The following is a 21,888-nucleotide window of genomic DNA, read 5'->3' as shown; positions in this document are numbered from 1 at the left end:
TCCTTAATAACTATAACATTTGAATTCATTTTGCGTTAATTGTTAATTTCAGTTTACAGTGTCCCCAATGAGCGCTCCCGGCAGCGCTAGAATCTGAATGAGCAGACACAGTTCCTTTCCTTTCCTTTACTACAGCTGTATGCTGTCATTTTGATTACCGGTAACCTTGTTTTCTTCTTTCACTCAGGGTGGAGAAAAATCCCAGGATGCCTATTATATCTTTCAAGAACTGTCTGACAAATACACACCGACAGTTATGTTGCTCAACGGACAGGCCATTGCTTACATGCACATGGGAAAGTTTGAAGAGGCTGAGAGTATGCTTCAAGACGCTCTAGACAAAGTGAGTTTATTGCCTCACGGCTGGGTACTTAGAAAGTCTACTACAAGATCGACGTCTACTGAAATGAGAACACACCACTTTGAAATCGGCCTTATGCATGATGACGTCACATGCTCAAAATATCACCAACAAACCTCGTTTTCGCAAAATTATTCACATTACCTCGACATGCAATACTGTTCGCGTGTGTGTTTGCTTTACAAGTTTGTTTCCCTTTGGGATTGAGCTCAAGCTAAAATTTACAAGTTTGATTTTGGAATTTGAGGCTTGGTGGTGAAATCGGCTAGTCTGACGTCATCACGCATAAGGGCTATTAGGGAGCTCATGTACGAGACGTTTTTGAGCCACGGACAGAAGCCGGAAGTGAACATTTCGTATACCAGGAGAATAGTCTCTGCTAAATGTTCAAACTAGACCTTTCTAATATTGAAAAGATAAATGAAGTAGTGTCAAAACAAAATACGAGAAAAACGGCTCACTTCCGAAAAAGGCTGACTTCCAGTTGCCATCCGTAGCCCAACAGCGTTTCTGCTAAATGTTTAAACTAAACCTCTCTAACAGAGCGACTTTCGTATGACCTTGAAAAAGTGTTCGCAGTTTGTTTCACGGACCGATGTTTGACAAGAGTAAAACAAAGCTTCTTATTCCCGCCAAGGAAACTCCTCATATGGGCAGTAAACAGTTCGATTGCCCAATCACAGTACTGCATTTCAAATGACGTCAAAGCGAAATGCTGGTCGCTTTCCAGAAAAATCCATGGAGAGATGACGTTGTTTGCATCAGCGCGGTTCGCTAAGCCGATGAAACTTCGCGCTCGTTTGTTTTTGTTCGATAAGCCAATTAAATGTTTGCATTTTGTTTACGTTCTGTTTTTACGTTTATTTCTCACGGTCATATGAAAGTCGCTCTATTGAAAAGCTACTTGGCAAAGTAAATGAAGAAGTGTCAAAACAAAATACATGAAAAACGGCTCACTCCCGGAAAAGGCTGACTTCCGGTTGCCGTCCTGGCACAAGAGCGTTTCGTGCTTAAGCTCCCTATTTTCTGGTTTTCACCAGCGTGAGCCGAAAGGAGCGGAGAAAATAATTCGTACTGGAATACGTGCAGCACGATCATTTTTCCTCATAACAGAGAGATTAGAGGGATGTAGCATCACGTTCACGTTTGCCGTTTCACGTAAACGGCATGATAAATCTCGCTGTTGTTGTTTTGTGATGTTGACATTGCCACCTTGTTGCTAAAACCTCCGTTGGAGACTCGTAGAAGCCATCATGGCTTTTCTTTGTCTAAATTTGCCTCTTAAAATGTTTAGAGTACATCTAAAATAGATTGAGGTAGTAAACAACAACCACGACGTCCACGATTTCTACAGAGAACAAAAGCTTCAAGGAGCAAAACCAGTGGCTCTGCTTGCTCCGCGTTTGCGTTTCACACGTAACATTTCTTTCACTTTCTTTTCAAACATCAACGTGAAATGAGCAAATATGAAGTTATTGTATGTTACTGCTAGGAAATGATTAACTGACACTAAATTTTCAGGTTTTTGCGGGCGGAAAGGATTTGCTATAGCTTATATTGTGAGCCAAGAGTGGTCTAGCGCGCGCTCAGAGAAGAAGAGAGAAGAATGAGATTTCTAATCGCCGTACGGGAGTTCGGAAATACTGAAGGGAATAAAATTGAAAGCCCGAAGCGGGGCTTAATTTAACATCTGTGGGGCACATTTGTGACTACGAACAAGTTTCATATAGCAAACCATCACGTGATCAGAGTTGCTTCGATGGCTTAGTGGGAACTTACTCGCTCCCGGGGCGCGTAGCCCGAGTACGGGATTCTTATCGAGCGGGTAAATTACTATCCCTAGGGTATGCACATTTGTGACTACGATAAAAAATAAAAAAAAACTTAACTGGACTATTACCGTGCAAGTCTGTGCACAGGGGGCCTACACAATCGGATGTGTAGCCGATTGTTATTTTATAGTAAATGTACTAGATTTACCGTTTGCTTCACCTATAGCGATATATCGTTAACTATGTATGTAAATCAATCATAAATAAACGTTGAATTACCTTACCTGTGGTTTATAGTCGTCCTTTTACCTCAAAAGCGGTGTTTTGAGCGATCTTGAAGGAATTTGAGTTCGCCGTTGACTGTTCCATATATAAATCTAGTACATTTACTATAAAATAACAATCGGCTACACATCCGATTGTGTGGGTGCCCGGTCGGGCACTCTGGCTCATTATTTGTTGATATGCTGGTGGTTACAATTTATGAAACCTCTCAGAAAATGTTTTTTCTTCGTACGAAACAATCGTTTCAAAGGCTGTTCCACATAATTTCACATGTAACATAATCCGTGACTTTGCACGTGACGGCCGGCGGCCGGACGAACTTCGATTCTTTCTCAAAAAATAGCATTAAATTTGGAACGTGGAGTTTGGCATTTCTTGGATATAGTTTAAAAAAGAGTTGTTACTTCTGCTCTGACAGCGGTAAAGCGCGGCCAGCGAAGCGGTGCAATTTACTTTTGTGTGAACCCTGGAATCGCAGTGTATGCAAATTTAATATTTTTACGATTTTTCGCAGGAGCGCCTGCTGGGCTAAAATATATTTAGGTTATGGTTGTTTTTCCCCTGTATATGAAATAACGAAATAAAAAAGGGAAAGATATGTTATTTGTTGCCGTTTTAGAAACAGAGCAATCCCGCGTTGTCTTTGGTGTCGTGACAAATCATTGCGTGTCCTAAACAAATAATGCTGCAGTGTTTTGCTGAGAGAGAGGTGGATGAAGATCTTGCTGCGTTGTTGATCTCAGATAATTAAATATATTATTAATTAATTCGGGCGACTAACTTGGAAGGGTGGGCACCCCAGCTGAAATGCTTGGGAGGGGAGGAAGGGCTCCCCGAAATTTTCCTTAGAGCACAGCCTTGCCGTGGTATGCATGATATGCATCCCACGTAACAAGGCATGCAGAATTTTGAGGGACAAGCAAAGAGTACTGTGGTATTTTCGAAAGTAGCCTATTAATAATTCAGATTCAGCCCGAAAATTTCCTTAGAGCACAGCCTTGCCGTGGTATGCATGATATGCATCCCACGTAACAAGGCATGCAGAATTTTGAGGGACAAGCAAAGAGTACTGTGGTATTTTCGAAAGTAGCCTATTAATAATTCAGATTCAGCCCGAAAATTTCCTTAGAGCACAGCCTTGCCGTGGTATGCATGATATGCATCCCACGTAACAAGGCATGCAGAATTTTGAGGGACAAGCAAAGACTACTGTGGTATTTTCGAAAGTAGCCTATTAATAATTCAGATTCAGAGAACTACAGTATTAGGGTAACATGTGAACTATTTGTATTGGGATTTAAAGGAGTAGATAGGCGACCCGAATCCTGTGTTTTTTGCATGGTGGACTGCCAATCTTATAAATCAAGGAATTTCAAAACACAAAATATCCCCACTGTACAACTGGGTTTTTTTTTTCGTATTATTCGCAGCTGATTCCGAGAGCTCTTGTTCCAAGGTATCACAAGACAGTTGTTACTTGCACAAGTTCGTTTCATCCTTGATCAACTGTGTTGACAATCCAATGTGGTTATTCCACGTGCTGCAAGCGGTATGTATGGGCGGCAGTCACCGCCAAAAATACCAAGTTTGTCAAAGGAATATAGCAATGTCAATTGTTTCATTGGCGTAGTGCAGAAGAGACTAAATGAGTTAGAAATGATGCAGCCTAAATACAAGTACTCGTGTTGCCTTTTGTCAAATGGTTCAGTCAAAAAGTAAACGAACTAGGAAGATATTAAATCGTCTAGTCATTTCTGTTAAAACGGAAGAGACTAACTAAAACCGTTCTATGCAAATAAAGATCGGTTCATCTTCCAAACACGAACCGGTATAGTGTGTCACCAAACGGTCCGGTGTGATGTTAATAAATGGCTTATCTTAACTTGACGTGGTTCAGTCCATCGATGTTCAGTGTAATATGAATCGCTTTAACGAAAGGTCAATTGATTTAGTGTAATTACAAATGCTTTATCGAGACAACAAATGACTCATATGGTATGTATATAAATCCACCTAACATGAAATGGTTTATGCAAAGTACAAATGGTTTACCTTGATGTGAAATGAATTAAAGAAAAAAAACACAAGTGGTTCAAAGTATTGGCAAATGATTCAATGTAATCTGAAACGGTTTAACAAACGGACGATTGATTTAGCGTAATCAAAAATGGCCCAGCGAGACAACAAATGGTCTGAAAAGAAATGAAATTCTACAGTCCACTAAGAAACGAATCGCCCTAATATGAAATGGTTTTCCCTAATGCGAAATGAAGTAGAGAAAAAACAAATGGTTTGGGGCGACCACAAACGATTTACCCCTTTGCGTGACATAAAATACCTCGCCGAACCGCCAAAAATACCAATGTGAAATGGAACAGCCAAATGTCAAATGGAACAGCCAAGTCTAAAATGGAACAGTCCAAACGCAAGTGGGGCACGGTATCGGCAAATGATTCAATGTAATCTGACACGGTTTAACAAATTGACGTTTGATTTAGCGTAATCATAAGCGGCGCAGCGAAACAACAAATGGTCTGAAAGGAACTCAAATGCTACAGTCCACTAAAGAAACGGATCGACCTAAATATGAAATGGTTTATGCAAAGGAAAAATGGTTTTCCCTGATGCGAAATGAATTAGAGAAAAAACAAATGGTTTGGGGCGACCAGAAACGATTTAACCCTTTGCGTGACATACAACACTTCGCCGGACCGCCAAAAATACCAATGTGAAATGGAACAGCCAAATGTCGAATGGAACAGCCAAGTCTGAAATGGCACAGTCCATGTGGGGTCTGACGTCAAGAACTACTTAAAATTTGGCGCGAAAGCAGCTTGTTTACAACCGGGATTTCACCTGTCCTTTGTACAGTTCGGTAAGTTTGCTTCTGCTGATTTTCTGTTAAAATTATTTACTGCCTTCATTACAGAGTTTCGTCGTCATGCCTAAGGAAGCATTGGTAAATTAATATTAACAGGAGCTCATGAGCTCCAGATATCAACTGTAGTTAGGATTGAAATGTTTACACACGCAATTGCAAATGCATCATCGTCTGCCATGATTCCTCATGTGGCAGGGTTTCCACAGTCTGACTTGTTTCGTTGAGCGGCCTTTTCGCTGTAGACTCTGGATTTTATCGGTTTACTTGAAAGTATTATGATCTTGGAACGAAATGGTTCGATCAATCGGTCGGTGTCACTGACTAAACTAAAGCTAAACGTGATCATGATCTTGACTGTTTCGTCACACGTTTTATTCTCGATAGCTTCTGTTTACGATTATGTCACCTTCCAGCTCTATTCACTTATTTTAAACGCTACATAACGGTGTAGTTGTTTGAAACAAAAGTATAAGATAAGATTTGATAGCGGATCCATCAGTTCACGGAATTTGGTATATCGGTAGTAAGATAAGAAACGCAAGGATTGAGAGGCCACACTGATTATCTTCCTGTGTGAAAACATGTATAGAACCTCTTGCCCTTACAAGGAGATCTATTTTCCTTTTGGTGGTTGAAATATTTGAGATCGTTTTTGTTATCCTCGAACAAAAATTTCCCTGAAAAAAAAAGGAAATAAAGAAGAAGAAAGAAAAAAAACCACAATATTCTCTCGCAAACAGTTCTCGCATGGAAGTTGAAAGATGTGAAAAAAGAAGTGAAATAAAAGTCAAAAAAGGTATTCTGTACACTGGAAATCGTAACAGAAGTTAACCTTGGCTTCGCTTTCTCAGTTAGGTGGTCAGTTGGAGTCTTAGATATGCTGTAATGTGACTACGTGATGCAGTTATGAGCTAGGCTGTCAGTCGTTATTTGACTTTGTGACTGCCGTACTGCATTTCGAGTCAAAGATTGCTCACCATAGTCTCCAGTAGCGCAGTAGTTACAACATCCGACTAGATCAGTGAGGGTTGTGGGTTGAAATACCACATGGAACTCAGATATTTCCGATTTCCAGTGGGGATGTAATTGCATCATATAACCATATATTGGGCATTAACCAAGCCCTCTCCCTTGTGTCATGACGCGAGGTGGAGTTTGGGGTCTGGATCATGTGCAAACATGCTCTTAAAAATCGGCATAAACTTGATTGCCTCTCCGACATTGACTTTTCTCGTTGACAGCTTTGACACTGCGTATATGGAAGGGAAGCAGCAACTTCTGACGGCTTTACATCAAATCATCGCTGACTTAGAAACAGTTGGTGGTGATACAATTCCCGATATGGGCTTGGTAGGGTTGAAACTGGAGACCCTCGGTGAGGCCGCCCTGCTGAACGGTGACATTTCTTTAGTAGCAATTGACTTGATTAATCAAGCGCGTCAATTATGTATAAGTTCTGGCGCCTATTCATCTTATCGTTCCTACGAAGCTCCTGTTTTACGACAAGAAGGTCGACGAGGAAGACCAAAATTTGATATTACAGAAGAGCAGCTGCTTTTCTTCAGAGGTATGTTAATATGGAACTCATCTCAATGTATAAATCCGCATTTAGTAAAGTAGCTTATAGGCAGGTACACTTAAAAATAAAAATAAAAAACCGAGAAATATTATACATTTTCCAGACTGGCAACCCAGTAATTAGGTTGGTTAATGCCCAATATATGGTTATATGATGCAATTACATGAGTTCCATGTGGTATTTCAACCCACAACCCTCACTGATCTAGTCGGATGTTGTAACTACTGCGCTACTGGAGACTATGGTGAGCAATCTTTGACTCGAAATGCAGTACGGCAGTCACAAAGTCAAATAACGACTGACAGCCTAGCTCATAACTGCATCACGTAGTCACATTACAGCATATCTAAGACTCCAACTGACCACCTAACTGAGAAAGCGAAGCCAAGGTTAACTTCTGTTACGATTTCCAGTGTACAGAATACCTTTTTTGACTTTTATTTCACTTCTTTTTTCACATCTTTCAACTTCCATGCGAGAACTGTTTGCGAGAGAATATTGTGGTTTTTTTTTCTTTCTTCTTCTTCTTTATTTCCTTTTTTTTTTTAGGGAAATTTTTGTTCGAGGATAACAAAAACGATCTCAAATATTTCAACCACCAAAAGGAAAATAGATCTCCTTGTAAGGGCAAGAGGTTCTATACATGTTTTCACACAGGAAGATAATCAGTGTGGCCTCTCAATCCTTGCGTTTCTTATCTTACTACCGATATACCAAATTCCGTGAACTGATGGATCCGCTATCAAATCTTATCTTATACTTTTGTTTCAAACAACTACACCGTTATGTAGCGTTTAAAATAAGTGAATAGAGCTGGAAGGTGACATAATCGTAAACAGAAGCTATCGAGAATAAAACGTGTGACGAAACAGTCAAGATCATGATCACGTTTAGCTTTAGTTTAGTCAGTGACACCCACCGATTGATCGAACCATTTCGTTCCAAGATCATAATACTTTCAAGTAAACCGATAAAATCCAGTGTCTACAGCGAAAAGGCCGCTCAACGAAACAAGTCAGACTGTGGAAACCCTGCCACATGAGGAATCATGGCAGACGATGATGCATTTGCAATTGCGTGTGTAAACATTTCAATCCTAACTACAGTTGATATCTGGAGCTCATGAGCTCCTGTTAATATTAATTTACCAATGCTTCCTTAGGCATGACGACGAAACTCTGTAATGAAGGCAGTAAATAATTTTAACAGAAAATCAGCAGAAGCAAACTTACCGAACTGTACAAAGGACAGGTGAAATCCCGGTTGTAAACAAGCTGCTTTCGCGCCAAATTTTAAGTAGTTCTTGACGTCAGACCCCACATGGACTGTGCCATTTCAGACTTGGCTGTTCCATTCGACATTTGGCTGTTCCATTCACATTTATATTTTTGGCGGTTCCGTGAAGTGTTCGATGTCACGCAAAGGGTTAAATCATTTCTTTTCGCCCCAAACCATTTGTTTTTTCTCTAATTCATTTCGCATCAGGGAAAACCATTTTTCCTTTGCATAAACCATTTCATATTTAGGTCGATCCGTTTCTTTAGTGGACTGTAGCATTTGAGTTCCTTTCCGACCATTTGTTGTTTCGCTGCGCCGCTTATGATTACGCTAAATCAAACGTCAATTTGTTAAACCGTGTCAGATTACATTGAATCATTTGCCGATACCGTGCCCCACTTGCGTTTGGACTGTTCCATTTTAGACTTGGCTGTTCCATTTGACATTTGGCTGTTCCATTTCACATTGGTATTTTTGGCGGTTCGGCGAGGTATTTTATGTCACGCAAAGGGGTAAATCGTTTGTGGTCGCCCCAAACCATTTGTCTTTTCTCTACTTCATTTCGCATTAGGGAAAACCATTTCATATTAGGGCGATTCGTTTCTTAGTGGACTGTAGCATTTCATTTCTTTTCAGACCATTTGTTGTCTCGCTGGGCCATTTTTGATTACGCTAAATCAATCGTCCGTTTGTTAAACCGTTTCAGAGTACATTGAATCATTTGCCGATACTTTGAACCACTTGTGTTTTTTTTCTTTAATTCATTTCACATCAAGGTAAACCATTTGTACTTTGCATAAACCATTTCATGTTAGGTGGATTTATATACATACCATATGAGTCATTTGTTGTCTCGATAAAGCATTTGTAATTACACTAAATCAATTGACCTTTCGTTAAAGCGATTCATATTACACTGAACATCGATGGACTGAACCACGTCAAGTTAAGATAAGCCATTTATTAACATCACACCGGACCGTTTGGTGACACACTATACCGGTTCGTGTTTGGAAGATGAACCGATCTTTATTTGCATAGAACGGTTTTAGTTAGTCTCTTCCGTTTTAACAGAAATGACTAGACGATTTAATATCTTCCTAGTTCGTTTACTTTTTGACTGAACCATTTGACAAAAGGCAACACGAGTACTTGTATTTAGGCTGCATCATTTCTAACTCATTTAGTCCCTTCTGCACTACGCCAATGAACCAATTGACATTGCTATATTCCTTTGACAAACTTGGTATTTTTGGCGGTGACGGCCGCCCATAGGTATGTTACGCATGAATGAGCCTTTAATTAGGAGATCCCCATGTTGTTGTTCAAACCGCCAGCACAGGAGCAGCCAAGGGTATTTTAAGCTTTTAAGCTGTGTATCTGGAAGACACTCCAAGAAGACCAGCAATAAACTAAGAAACGCAATTTTCTTGGTGAGCTAAAAACATCACGGAACAATGGCTTAATGAATAATTAACAATTATTCCATGATCGCGCGTTGGATATGAGATGGTAAATAACCAAACCCCGAATATCCTTTGTTATTCATCTCCGAGCAACTCGAGCGGAATTTGCGCCCGAAAATGTTGTAATCGTTTCAGGAATAAATGAGTTAAAATAATGTTTTTCTGCTACATTATCTCACGGTTTCAGTATATACTACATTTTAAAAAATCGTATGAACTTACTCACGCATTTCGTGATTTATGGCCACTCGTGATGTTTTGAAAGTTCTCAAGTTGACCTCTTTAGGTTGTACGTTTTGTGCTCCCATTTCAGACCACTTGATGTTACTCTAGAGAACAGTTTCTTTCCAGAGGCCAAAAACCCGAGTAGGAAACTGCTGGGGCAATAACCCATTCTTTCGTGTGTTTGGCAACAGACCCTAGTGGTGAATTGGAGGATTGCTACTCCCCATCATTAGCTCCGTAAAGGCAGCGAAATACGAGATACAAAAACCCTCAACTTGTCGCGCAACATTGTTTCGTTGTAAGTTTTGGTCGATGTTTCGCGTTTTTCACCTTGCATGATCAACTTGACCCGCAACAAATGTTAAAGAAATGCAGGGCGCTGATTGGTTGATTTGCTAGTACACGAGCACATTTGTTGCGCGACAAGTTGTGAGCTTGATGAAAAACGAGCAACAAAGCCAAAATCTGTTGCTCAAAGTAGACTCGTGCTCTACTTTTCGCAACAACTTTTTTCAACCCGTAACAAATGTTTTTGTTGCGCGGCAAGTTGATCATGCAAGGTGAAAAACGGGAAACATCGACCCAAACGTGCAACGAAACAATGTTGCGCGCCAAGTTGAGGGGCCTTAAGCACTTCAGTTTTTCGAACTAACCCTCTAAGGCAATCAGCAAGAACTTTTCTTTTTAATGGCATTTCGGAGCAGCTGGAAATCTTAAAACTCGGAAACCTTTTCGAATCAAGGGTCGTCTTTGAATTGCCAGATTCTTTTGGAATGAAAGTTCAACGAATGGCATACATTTTAGAGAAAAAGTTACAAAATGAATGGTTTTCACAGCAACGTGAACAAACACTAGCGAATCTTTCACTAGCAACTTATTCGTTTCCTTTTTTTTTTTTTTTTGAAAAGGCTTGACACGTTCTCTAACGTGTTCATCTATTTTATTTTGGCTAAAAATGTGCCTGCTTGCAAGCGATATTAGAGAGTTTCAGAAACGACGGAGGCTACGGCAACGAAAACGTCACTTCAAACTGTAACTTCGCGCTATCGTTGGAATCTTGTGATTATTACATCTTGTTGACCTGTAACAATGTGCGCGAAGAATACGCTCTACTGACGCGAGAAATTTTAAAATACAAATAGAGGATGAAAGATTCACTTATGGATGTTCGCGTTGTCGTCGAAAACCTCAAATTTGGTTATTTCTCGTTTATAATTTTTTGTTTCTGTCTTTTTATTCCGGGAAGTACGGCTCGAAATGTACTAAAATGCTTGCCACACGTGCAGCACGGCGATTTTTCGTCTTTAAGTCACGGCTACACGAGCGATTTTTTGCTGGCACTAGTGATAAGATTTTTTTCAAACTTTGTCGCGTCGCCAGCGCGAGATGAAAATCACACGTGTAGCCACCCTTGAACTGGCGACGCGACAGGTGAAAAAATCGCAAGAAAAAAGTCGCCAGAGTTGAAACTTTCGCGACAAAATCGCAGAGATAGTTGCCAGTATGGCCACCCTGCAACTTTTTGCCCGCGCTTGCAACGCCAGTAAAGAGTATTTAGCCAATGAAATTAAAGGAGGAGTGTATGTTTATAGTGCCCAGATCTCTTGAAGTATGCGATTCGCGCGGCCTTCAACTTGTCGCCAACATTTGTCTTAAGTGTTATCTCCCTGGCGCGCAGGCGACGCGACAAAAATCGCTCGTGTAGCCGCGTCTTTAAACCAATAATCGTTCTTTCTGGCGATGTCTTTGACGTAGCCGTTTCTGTATCTTAAACCCCCTAGTAGCTTGTAAGAGAGAGACTTGCGTGTAAAAAGCACCCCCGTAAGTCAAGTTCGTGGCTATAATGATGCCTAACGGGCTAACTAGTAGTTTTATTTTTTTTTTTAGTTAGGAGAGGAACTATCTACCGACACCCCGCGTGGTAGCCCCACCTCAAGACAGAAAAAACAAAACACTCAGATAAATCAAGCCTGTCAGAGTTACCCTCCAGTGAAGCTTCTACTGCAGAAGTAAGTCAAAATACTTATTTTCATCTCATCTTGTCTGTGTTTTCAACGCTTATCTCTTACGACACTACCATTAATATTGGCCGTATTTATACTAGAGTACTTTTTATACGTCTGGTATTAAATGCCGGAAATGACGCGGACGCAGGAAACGTCAAGAGAATGCGGAAACGTCTAAAGTTCAAGCAAAGACAACGGCAACGTCAACAATAGCGTCACTCCAAAATATACCTTAGCACTATCGCTAATATTTCGCGACTATTCCGTCTTGTTCACCGTGTACAATACGGGTGACCTATCCTGTAACTGGATGGGGGCGAACGGTTTTTAAGTAAAATTAGAAATTAATGGTTCATTGTTTTTTTGCTCGCTTTGTCGTCAAAACCTAAAATTTGATGATTTCACGTTGTTACTTTAAGGAGCACGGCAGAGAAATGCACGGAAATTCGTGCCGCACGTGCAGCACAAGTATTTTTCCTTTTTTTAACCAATGACCTTCTTGATTTGTGGTTGTGTCGATGCCGTAGCTGTCGTCTTTCCTTAAACTCCCTGCTACCGCGTTCAAGCCGGGGAGTCGTCTCAGTTAGGACGCTCTCAACAGTTAAACGTTGCGTATAGACCTCTTTTGGAACAAATACGGCCATTTTTGACGGAACGATGCTGAATGATTGCGGGCTTTTCAACACCTAACGGAAACATTCGAAAGTTATTTAAGTGATCTCCTCAAACCATTCATCATGTTGCGCAGATACGGTTGGCGAAAAAAATGACAAGAATGAACGAGCGTGTATTTGGAAGAGACGCCACCCTTGCGCATTGACTCTTCCCACATCAGGTTTTGTTTTCGTACTCACTCTCTTAAAATCTTCGGCGTTTATGAAGATTTTTGCGTTGAGGGTGTGGCGCTTAAAATATTGAAAGTCCTAACATACAACTAGTCTGTGGGGGCACGGTGGTATAGTCCTAGGACTCCCAACTGCAAAATCGAGACGTGGCTCTGTCGTCGATTTGTAGCTTTTGTTCACATTGTCTCACTCCACCCAAGTGTATAAATCATAGTGGATACTATCGACATACTACAAGGGGTAACGGATTAATGGATCAGCATTCCTGAGGGGGGTGGGGGTGAACTCCGATCATTGTGTTTAGGGTGCGGCGCTTATTACAAATCCCAACGTACGACACAGTGGTGTAGTGCGCCAGGACTCCAAAGGACAGAGTCACTGGTTCGAGGCCTACGGTGGCCCACAAGGGACATGCTGCATATTAAAGAGTTGCTGCAAATAAAATAAAGTTGCTGCAAATTAAAAAAAACGTTGCTGCAAATTAATAAATAGTTGCCTCAAATTAAGAGAATGTTGCTGCAAATTAAAGCATCAAACGTATGTGTGCGCAATGAAGGAGGGGCGGGTACAAAACACAGGTCACAAGTCCCAAGTCACAGGTCATTGTTTTAACAATACAGAATACACAATACCCTAACTGTTTACAAATGCTAACGTTAGGTCTAATTAGGCCTAAGGTTAGCTTAAGTGGATGTTTAGAATACTTTCTGAATTGTTAAAACAATGTCCTGCGACCTGGACCTGTGACTGTGTTTTGTAGCTGCCCTTCCATCAGTGAGCGCGCATACTTTTGATGTTTTAGTTTGCAGCAAGCAACATCCTGTGAATTTGCAGCAACTCATTTTGTAAATTTACAGCAACTTTTTTTAAATTTGCAGCAACTCTTTAATTTGCAGCATGTCCTTTGTGGGCCACCGTAGAGGCCTGGCTCTGTTGTCGTGTTAAGGTTTCTTCACACTGTCTCACCTCATCCAAGTGTATAAATGGGTATCAGCGATATACGGTGGGGGTGGGGAGGGGGGGGTGAAGAATACTTGTGATGGATTAGCATTCATCGGTGGTGGGGGTAAGCTTCAAGTGTGTAAGACCCAACGACTCGTGTATATAAAAAGCGCCTTGAAACAAAATCAACATATCTCTCTAAGCTTTTTAAAGTGTTAACTGCCCACCCCCAACCCCACTTTCAACCGCGTATATATATATATGCTACAATCTAAATTTAGCCTGTGGTCATGATGCATGCACGACTTTTTATGGAAGATACATGATTGGTTATCATTGGCTGCGCGACCAACGAGACCAAAATAACTTTCACAGCATGGTGCGAACCTTAAAATAGATTGGAAAAAAAACTATTCTCTACTTTCTCAAATCCACTCATTGTTTTCGATTTATCTGTCATCCTCTCTTGTTGGCAGTTATTTAATTTTCCGCCCTGTCGGTTTATTCCAGGGACTTGGATGCGTTCTCAAAACTTCTCCTTGGTCCCAAATTGTCGACTTTGGTCAAAGATGTTAGACTTAAATACGGACGCCCACTGAGTCCGTCATCTTTCGTCTCCGAATTTGCCCAAAGCAAGCTAATGAACACACGACTACAAGAAGTGTTAGTCGTCGCCAAGAGAGCGTTCACTATCTCGGACGCGAGCGGAGCCACCTTTAAGAGCTTAACAGAGGAATTGGTGGCAGAGCAGCCTCTTCTTAAAACGCTGCTGGATCGCGTTTTAAATGACGAGAAGCTGAGTTCGTCATTCGAACGCGAATTACTGTTCCCTCGTGGTTCAATTTTGCCCACATTGTTCGCTCAAGGATTGTTGCCCGTGTTTCTAGATGAAACCGAGTACTTTTAGTACTGGATGGAGTGGAAAACTGAAGATGCCATTAATTATTGACTAGCTGCTACAACCGTTCTTAAAGGCCCATTTTAAACGATTTCAATTTTTTGCTTTAACATGCATTGAACAAAGTTGAACGATGTTGGGCAGATGTTGAAAGCAAAAACAAATGTTGTGTGGAGGCCGTTCAATTGGTTTCAACATCGCGCCAACAATATTGAGCCAACACTTTGATTACGAGGAACTAGTAACAAGAAACCAGACTCTCCTGTCCAGATTTACGGCCACATGTGAGCACAAGTGTGTTCTGCGATTGTTGAACGAACTGTTCTAATGGCTTCAACTCCATCCAACATTTTCCATAACAAACGAAATGTTGAATCCATCATAGTTGATAGAGGGGAATCCATGTTGAATGAAAGTTTAAATCAGTTTACATTTGAATCAACACGCTTTCAACAAGTTCAACATTTTTTACCCTTTAAACAATGTTGAAATGCAAGTTGAAGCAAATGTTGAAAGCGTTTAAATGGGCCTTAAGTCTACGTTAGTTTAATGGTTTAGTTGGGTTTCTTTTTGGACAAGTGTTGGACGTATTCTCTGACATTTAAAAACGCCTCAAACAATCAAGGCATAATCGAATGATAGTCGTTAAAAGAAAATATGAAGACACAAGAGGGTCAAGTAGGGGCTTTGGGAGGGATTTGTGAGTTTTGCAAATGTTGGTTCTTTATGACCTTTTAAATCTAAAGTCAGTTTGGTTGACGCCCGGTGCACGTCACAAACTCATAGACGTTATAGACGTCGCGAACGACAGGGTCCAGGGTCCAGAGTCTTATTGAATTGCATTATGGGACTGTTTTGATCCGAGCCACTGTGTATGTCGTATATTCTATTACGATGACAATTTCGGGTTAAATCTTCATAACTTTCGTTGTCAGCGCAGCGCATGTACCACGATTTCATTGACCTTTCGTTTTCCGGACAATTTTGCACCTTGGCAAGCTAGCCATCGTCTTAAAATTGCCATTGTACAATACTCTGGTGGTTTAGAAAGCTCAGCTCTTGGTATATTCCTGTTTTGCTACTTCATTTCTTGCTCCGCGTACGCAGTGATGAAAACGAGTCCCCCAAAACAGTCCCACAATGAAATACAACAACGAACCCACGCAACCTCGAAGTGACCAAGAGAACAGAGATTTGGCGGAGCGCCTCAAACAAAACGACGTTTTGAAAGCCATGTTCTCCAGAGCGCCTAACGCCTCTGTGGATTCGTGAAAGATTCTTCCGTTTCTATTTTTCATCTAAAAATAATTAATCCAAGAGTCGGAAAGGGCGACTTTCTTCCTTGCCGAAGCCTGACAATTTTCCCTGCGTTTTATCAGGGCCCTGGAGATGACAATTTTTTGTGCTACGCTTATTCGTTAAAGTTTTTCGCACAAGCCAATTTGCTCTAAAATCAATGCAACCGATAACCCGTTCTCCCCATTTTATTACCAGTCCCTTCTGTACACGAAAACAAAATTGCACATGTGACAGTTTTCACTTGATTCGCCAGATGAAATCTGGCTCGCTAGTCTTTTAGCAATTGCATTTGTGAAAATTGAGGAAACATGTTGTCAATCGCGCGAGCAAATAAAAAATCATAAAATGTTGTAACAATAAATTTTCTCACGTCCAATCTAAACAAAGCGTTTAGAAAAAGCTTCGTTTTGGTAGTGGAATAGAATATTACATCACCGAATTGTTCTCTTCGCGTGCGCGGTTGCTCGTCTTGTTTTTATAGTTCGAATCAGTTCCGCACAGAGCTCCTTCTGTTTCGTTCGCACGGGTAGCCGGCCCACTGAAGAAGGGTAACGCATATTGTTTGATTGGCTACCTAATACTTGAAATAGATGCACAATTTCAGGGGAAGACGCTCGATCTTTTGAAATTTAAAAAAAAAGTCTTTCCATCACAATCCAGTCACCCACGCAACCTAAAAATGGCCAGCGCCTGTGTTACAACGTCTTTTGGAAGTTTTCCACACTGGAGAGGAAGGACAAAGAAGGCCTGGTGCATTTCGTCAGTCCTTTAAAGCAAGAGAAACATCAGTTTTTTAAAGAGTAATTTAAGAATTTCTTTTATAAAGCGCTTATTAACCCGCTCTTCCTGTCCAAATTCGCCCCGCCAACTGTACAAGAATTTTAAGGATTTGATTTCAAAGATGTTTTCCTTTTATTTTTGGGGTATGTCTGCAAGTAGCTCAGTATAGCTAAGTACATTTGACCACGTTAAATAAAGGTCATGGTTATTAAGTATGTTTAAAACCTGGTCGCGCAAATTCCACACAGCAACTCGCGCAATAATCAACTCTTCACCGAAGTGGATATTTACCTCGTAAAATATCCACCACTAGCCACCGACACTGAGGTGAATAGTTGTTGTAGTATATATATACTAAAGCAGTTAGATAACATAGCACAAAAAGATGATGTTAACCCATTTATGCCTGCAACGATGACAATGTTTTCGGGCGCAATTCCCGCGCGAGTTGCTCGGAGGTAAATAGTTCACTACTATCCTCCGAAATCGCGCGGAATATCGCCTGATACTAAGCCGCCGAGGCCGTAGGCCGAGTTTTCTAAAATCAGGCAATATTCCCCAAGATTGAGCAGGATAATAGTTTTATTATTCGACACATTGATGACAAAGCACAATTTTCTACGTTTGTTGGAAAAAAAAGCAGTAAAAACTACCCTTTTTTTTCTCGGCTACTAAAAATTTTACGTATATCGCAGGATATCTGTTGTGTAAGCACGACGAATATTGAGCGCGCTTTGACCATGTTTGGACATTGTCACAATGTGTTAATAATAATAACAAAGGATATTCGGAGTTTAAGCGGCCAATCAGAGCGCGCCCTCAACGCTATCCACTGTTTCAGTATATACTAACGAAATTTATTTAACTGTCAACTGTATTAAGTGCTGGGATACTAATTGGGGACACCGCTGTACAGAAATCAAATAAACTCAAATCATATCGTTGGTTGGTTTTTGAGGAGATGGTGAAAACCGAAGTACCCGGAGGAGAACTTCAAGGAGCAGAGTAGGAAAGCAATAATGGATATGAGATGGTAAATAGCCAACGAGGCGCGTAGTGCCGAGTTGGCTATAAACAGTCTCATATTCAACAAGAATAATTGTTTAATTAAATTCCTTAAACTGCAAAGTTTGGAAGGAAGAAATACGAGCGAAAAAAGGGAGAAAATCCGAGGGAAATCGAACAAAGTTGATGAAGATGTGATGTGGTCAGACAGACGCAGGCTCATCACAAAAACATTTCTTGCCTTTTCGCGTACTTCTAAACGTCGGGATTGATCCAAACTTTCCGCAAAAAGTTTTTTTTTTTTTGCTGTATTCAGAGAGAAATTTCGCTTTCCGGCTTAGCAATGCTTATCGCAATCAATTGCCATATAAGGTCAAACTAAGGTATATGAGCTGATAACCGAGATTGAGGAAACCAATCAGAGCACGAGAAATGCATTAACCGAGGTTGAAAATTTAATAATTCTGATTATCTAGCAGTGCAATGTAAACTCAAGTTTGCTGAACAACGCCCAATTATCTTCTCGTGACCTACGTTCTGTTAAGCTTTGTTCCAATCCACCGATCACTTGCTAAACTGCAAACCCTGAAACATAATTTTTCGATTTTGGTTTCCCCGTGCCGCCTTTCCCTCTTGAATAATTATTATTGAATTAATGTTTATTTGGCACAAAATTAATAGTGTTCCAAAGACAAACAATAATAATAATAATAATAATAATAATAATAATAATAATAATAATAATAATAATAATAATAATAATAATAAGGGATGTATGTTACAATAATTGTGGCGAGTAGACCCCAAGAAACCACCGGGCTTATTGTTGGTTTTCACTCACGTGATCAACAGCCATGTTTTTCAACGAAAACAAAAGAAAACGTTTGCATAATAATAGAGATTTCGCCGGGGCTCCAACATGGCCGCCGTTTCTTTTTTTAGGGGCTCCAACATGGCGACCGTGACGTCATGTGAAAACCAAGAATAAGTTCTGCCGCCAGGTACTTTGATATGATGTTTGATAAGCAGTTCATAAAGAAACAGGGACTGCGCAGTAGTGAGAGCACTCGCTTGCTACCAATGTGGCCCGGGTTCGATTCCCAGACTCGGCGTCATGAGTGGGTTGAGGTTGTTGTTGGTTCACTATTCTGCCCTGAGAGGTTTTTTTTCTCCGGGTACTCCGGTTTCCCCCTCTTGTCAAAAACCAACATTTGATTTGATTTGCGTTAACCTGAGTTTATTTCAATTTACAGTGCCCCATGGCTGGAAGACTAGACACTTGAACTAGATGAAGTTCATTATTACGTACTATATCTCGTTGCGTTCTCCTAACGTCGAACGCAATTTCTAATCTTTGGCATCCTGTGCAAAAGATGAGCTTTAGTAAATTTTCGTTTTTCGTTCTTCTGTTTTTCCAGTGCCATCTTGAATTACGTCATACGTGCATGCGCATCTCGGTTTTGACACGTCATATGCGCAATTGGCGATCGCGCACCTCGTGATTGTGTGCACTAAAAAGCTTGTTTTTGGCAAGGGACATTTTTTAAGGAACAATGTATTAAAGACATTTGGACTGCGGGAAGTTTTGAGATCTTCGCAGTTATGAACGCTACTTTAGTGTAGTAACGAAAAGGAAATTCAGGTTCTCCTTTCGTTACTGCTAAAGTAGCGTTCATAACTGCGATGATCTCAGTAAAATTTAACTTGGAAATTTTTTAGTAATAAGCTCTCAGACAATTTCAACAAATTCCAGATTTTCACAAATTTAGTTCTTGTGACTTTTTTATGATAATAAATTTCTTTTCGGGTCGCGCTCTGGCTGCGCATGCGTAAGATTTCTCTCTCTCGTAGAAGGCATCTCTCGGTATCTCTTCCATCAGAGGCAATCGCGATGACCACTAAACCACGTGATAGATTCATGTCGAAATATGTATTAAAGAATTGTGTGCGTGACCGGAAACGAGTTTTTGTGTTTTCGTTTCACGCAATAATTCTCCCAGTATTGTTAAGAAAAAGTATTAAATATTTTTAAATATCATCGCACAGACTTCCAAAATATCTGTTTTCTGGTATTGATTGGAATCAATGCCGTTAACAACAGTTTTAAATGTAAACAAATATCCACGATCGCACTTAACCCTATTGTTGTGTCACGGAATGTGGATTGTGGACTTCAGACTACCGAATTTGTAACTGGATATTGGCGAAGATATTGTAACATACAAAAAAAAAAAAACACTGAAATACAGTGAACTTAAAGTGCTAGTAAGTTAGCTTTGAATTCACTGCGAATTGCTTTAAACTCAGCAAATGTTTTTCTTTGCAATCTGCTCACTGCACAGCAAGTTGAGCCATGCTCTCGGATAGCGGTTTTGCATTTATATCGCTGTTTCGTTAGTTTCGTGAGGATTTTCTTTCGTTTTCGCAAGATCCGTAAGATCATTTGTTGATACTCTAACAGTCCTTGAGAAAATTTTCAGCTGTAGCACATTATGTTGCCCTCTGTTGAAATGAGGTCTCCTTTCTTGTCGGTTGTAATTTCTTTGCAAGATTTTGCCTGGAAGGTCGCCCACAAAGTAGGCTATTGTCGACATTGGACCGCAAAACTTGAAGCAGGCGAGCTTCTTAACGGAATGAAAAGTAATTCGGTTTCTTGTGATGTAGATGATTGGAAATAGAAAACCTTTTAGGCGAAACACGAGATAGATAGTGAATATGACTTCTGCGGCAAAGGCAGGGCTCTCTCGACTGAATATGGTACAAGTAACAGCGACGAGAAATGGCGCCGTACAAACAATATACGTTCCAAGCAAGATCACCGCTGTCAGTTCAGCTGGTGAGGACTTCCTGCTCGCAAAATGTTTCGTTGAAAAGTGACGGCGTCGAATCTTTGGCTGCTGTTGCACGTCTACTCTCCGTCCTTGCCTTCTCGAGCTAAAAATACGGAACGAAACGTAAAAGATGCCAACGGAGGGAAGAATAACACAAGTTACTTTTACCAGAATGGAAAGAGCTTTGATTGAGGATCCTGCCTCGAGGAGCAATGGGAACTGTCCAAGTGATGAACTGCAGTTTTTCATTTCACCAGACTTTGTAAAGTTAAACCACGGAGCAGCTGCGAGTAAGGACTGCAGCCAAACAAAACTTACAAGAACAGCTACGCTACGTTTGGTTATTCTCCTAAAACGAGTATGCCGCAGGAGGTCCATGTGTCTGTCCAGCGCTAAGCAAGACATGCTTAAAAATGAAGCCACGAGAAAGGAGCTGTCGAAATACGCATACATTGAGCAAAATATAGCACTCCCCTCCACGCGAAAAGCGTGCGTGAAATCAAACCGTGCAATATCTGACAAGGCAAGTAGTGCGTCTGTGAGGCAGTGGTTGATAACCAAACTGTTCGTCGCCGTTCTCATTTTGTAGTTTTTGATGTAGAAAATAATGATAATCATATTTCCCAACAGCGTGAAGGCGATCACAGAAAAACTGGCGAGTGCTTTTCCAATATTGGGTTCGTGACTGGGATAATTTTTCGAGGCAATGAACGAGGCAGTGACGGGCAAATTTCTCGGTGAATGAAGAGGACTTGCCATTGCGTGGTTGCGTAATCGGTGTAGGCCTTAGCTGTGAATGAACACGACTTTTATGTCCTATCCGTTACGATGCACGAAGCTAAATGTTTTACGGAAGATGACTTCAAAAGCCTGAATTTTCCAGTTACCCAATCAATGGAAAGACTGAACCTAAAACATGCTTTCAGGCAAATACAGATATTCTGAATATAATCAGGGACACCTATTTCTCGTTTATCAATAAGGAAATAGGCACTGGGATGGGCACGACTTGTGGGCATCCCATTTGACATCAGCCTGGACAAGCACATGTTCTCAGTAAAAAGCAAGACTTTATATATTTTTAGTATCTTATTTTTAGAATTGAAAAATGTATGAAATAAGTTTGGATTGTGATTAGCTTTTTCAAATTCTAGCTTTAATAGTTATATCGCCCATTGTGATTTACTAAAGTTGATGTATGTACTTGTATATATATATGTTATCCTTCGCTAAAGGTGTCAAGTTAATCCACCTTTCATTTTCCTTTTTTCATGGTCAATATATTTCACAGTGATGTTTCGGTGAAAAATGAACTTCCTAAGCCTGACTTCTCGAAGAAATAACAGCTCTTGCTATTTTGTCTGCGATGGGATTAGTCACGTGGTTTCCGGCTGCTCGCCTGTTTGCATTAAGAATGTTTTAGCAGATGTTATAG

At 40.6% G+C, this 21,888-nt stretch overlaps 2 protein-coding genes across 5 annotated transcripts in view; one reads left to right on the top strand and one right to left on the bottom strand.

Moving 5' to 3' along the window:
* Positions 1-16,829, top strand: part of LOC138038641 (coatomer subunit epsilon-like) — a 41,719-nt gene extending 24,890 nt beyond the window's left edge. The window contains exons 9-12 of one of the 4 annotated variants that reach the window (XM_068884628.1): positions 188-343; positions 3,875-3,967; positions 11,735-11,856; positions 14,151-16,829. In XM_068884628.1, coding sequence (XP_068740729.1) covers positions 188-343; positions 3,875-3,967; positions 11,735-11,856; positions 14,151-14,547 — 768 coding nt within the window. In that variant the 3' untranslated portion in view covers positions 14,548-16,829. Of the gene's footprint in view, positions 1-187; positions 344-3,848; positions 3,968-11,734; positions 11,857-14,150 lie in introns of those variants that run through there. The other 3 variants (XM_068884629.1, XM_068884631.1, XM_068884630.1) reach the window with 3 other exon arrangements.
* A 3,037-nt stretch (positions 16,830-19,866) lies between these two features.
* LOC138037730 (pyroglutamylated RF-amide peptide receptor-like) lies at positions 19,867-21,346 on the bottom strand. The gene has a single exon (XM_068883639.1). The coding sequence runs from the start codon at positions 21,210-21,212 to the stop codon at positions 20,001-20,003; it is 1,212 nt and encodes a 403-aa protein (XP_068739740.1). The 5' UTR covers positions 21,213-21,346; the 3' UTR covers positions 19,867-20,000.
* Between the last annotated feature and the right edge of the window lie 542 nt (positions 21,347-21,888).

Source organism: Montipora capricornis, chromosome 2 (genome assembly GCF_036669925.1).
Source record: "Montipora capricornis isolate CH-2021 chromosome 2, ASM3666992v2, whole genome shotgun sequence".
Lineage (NCBI taxonomy): Eukaryota > Metazoa > Cnidaria > Anthozoa > Scleractinia > Acroporidae > Montipora > Montipora capricornis.
Note: the sequence above shows the minus strand (reverse complement) of the source record. Positions and strands in the feature narration are given on the sequence as shown.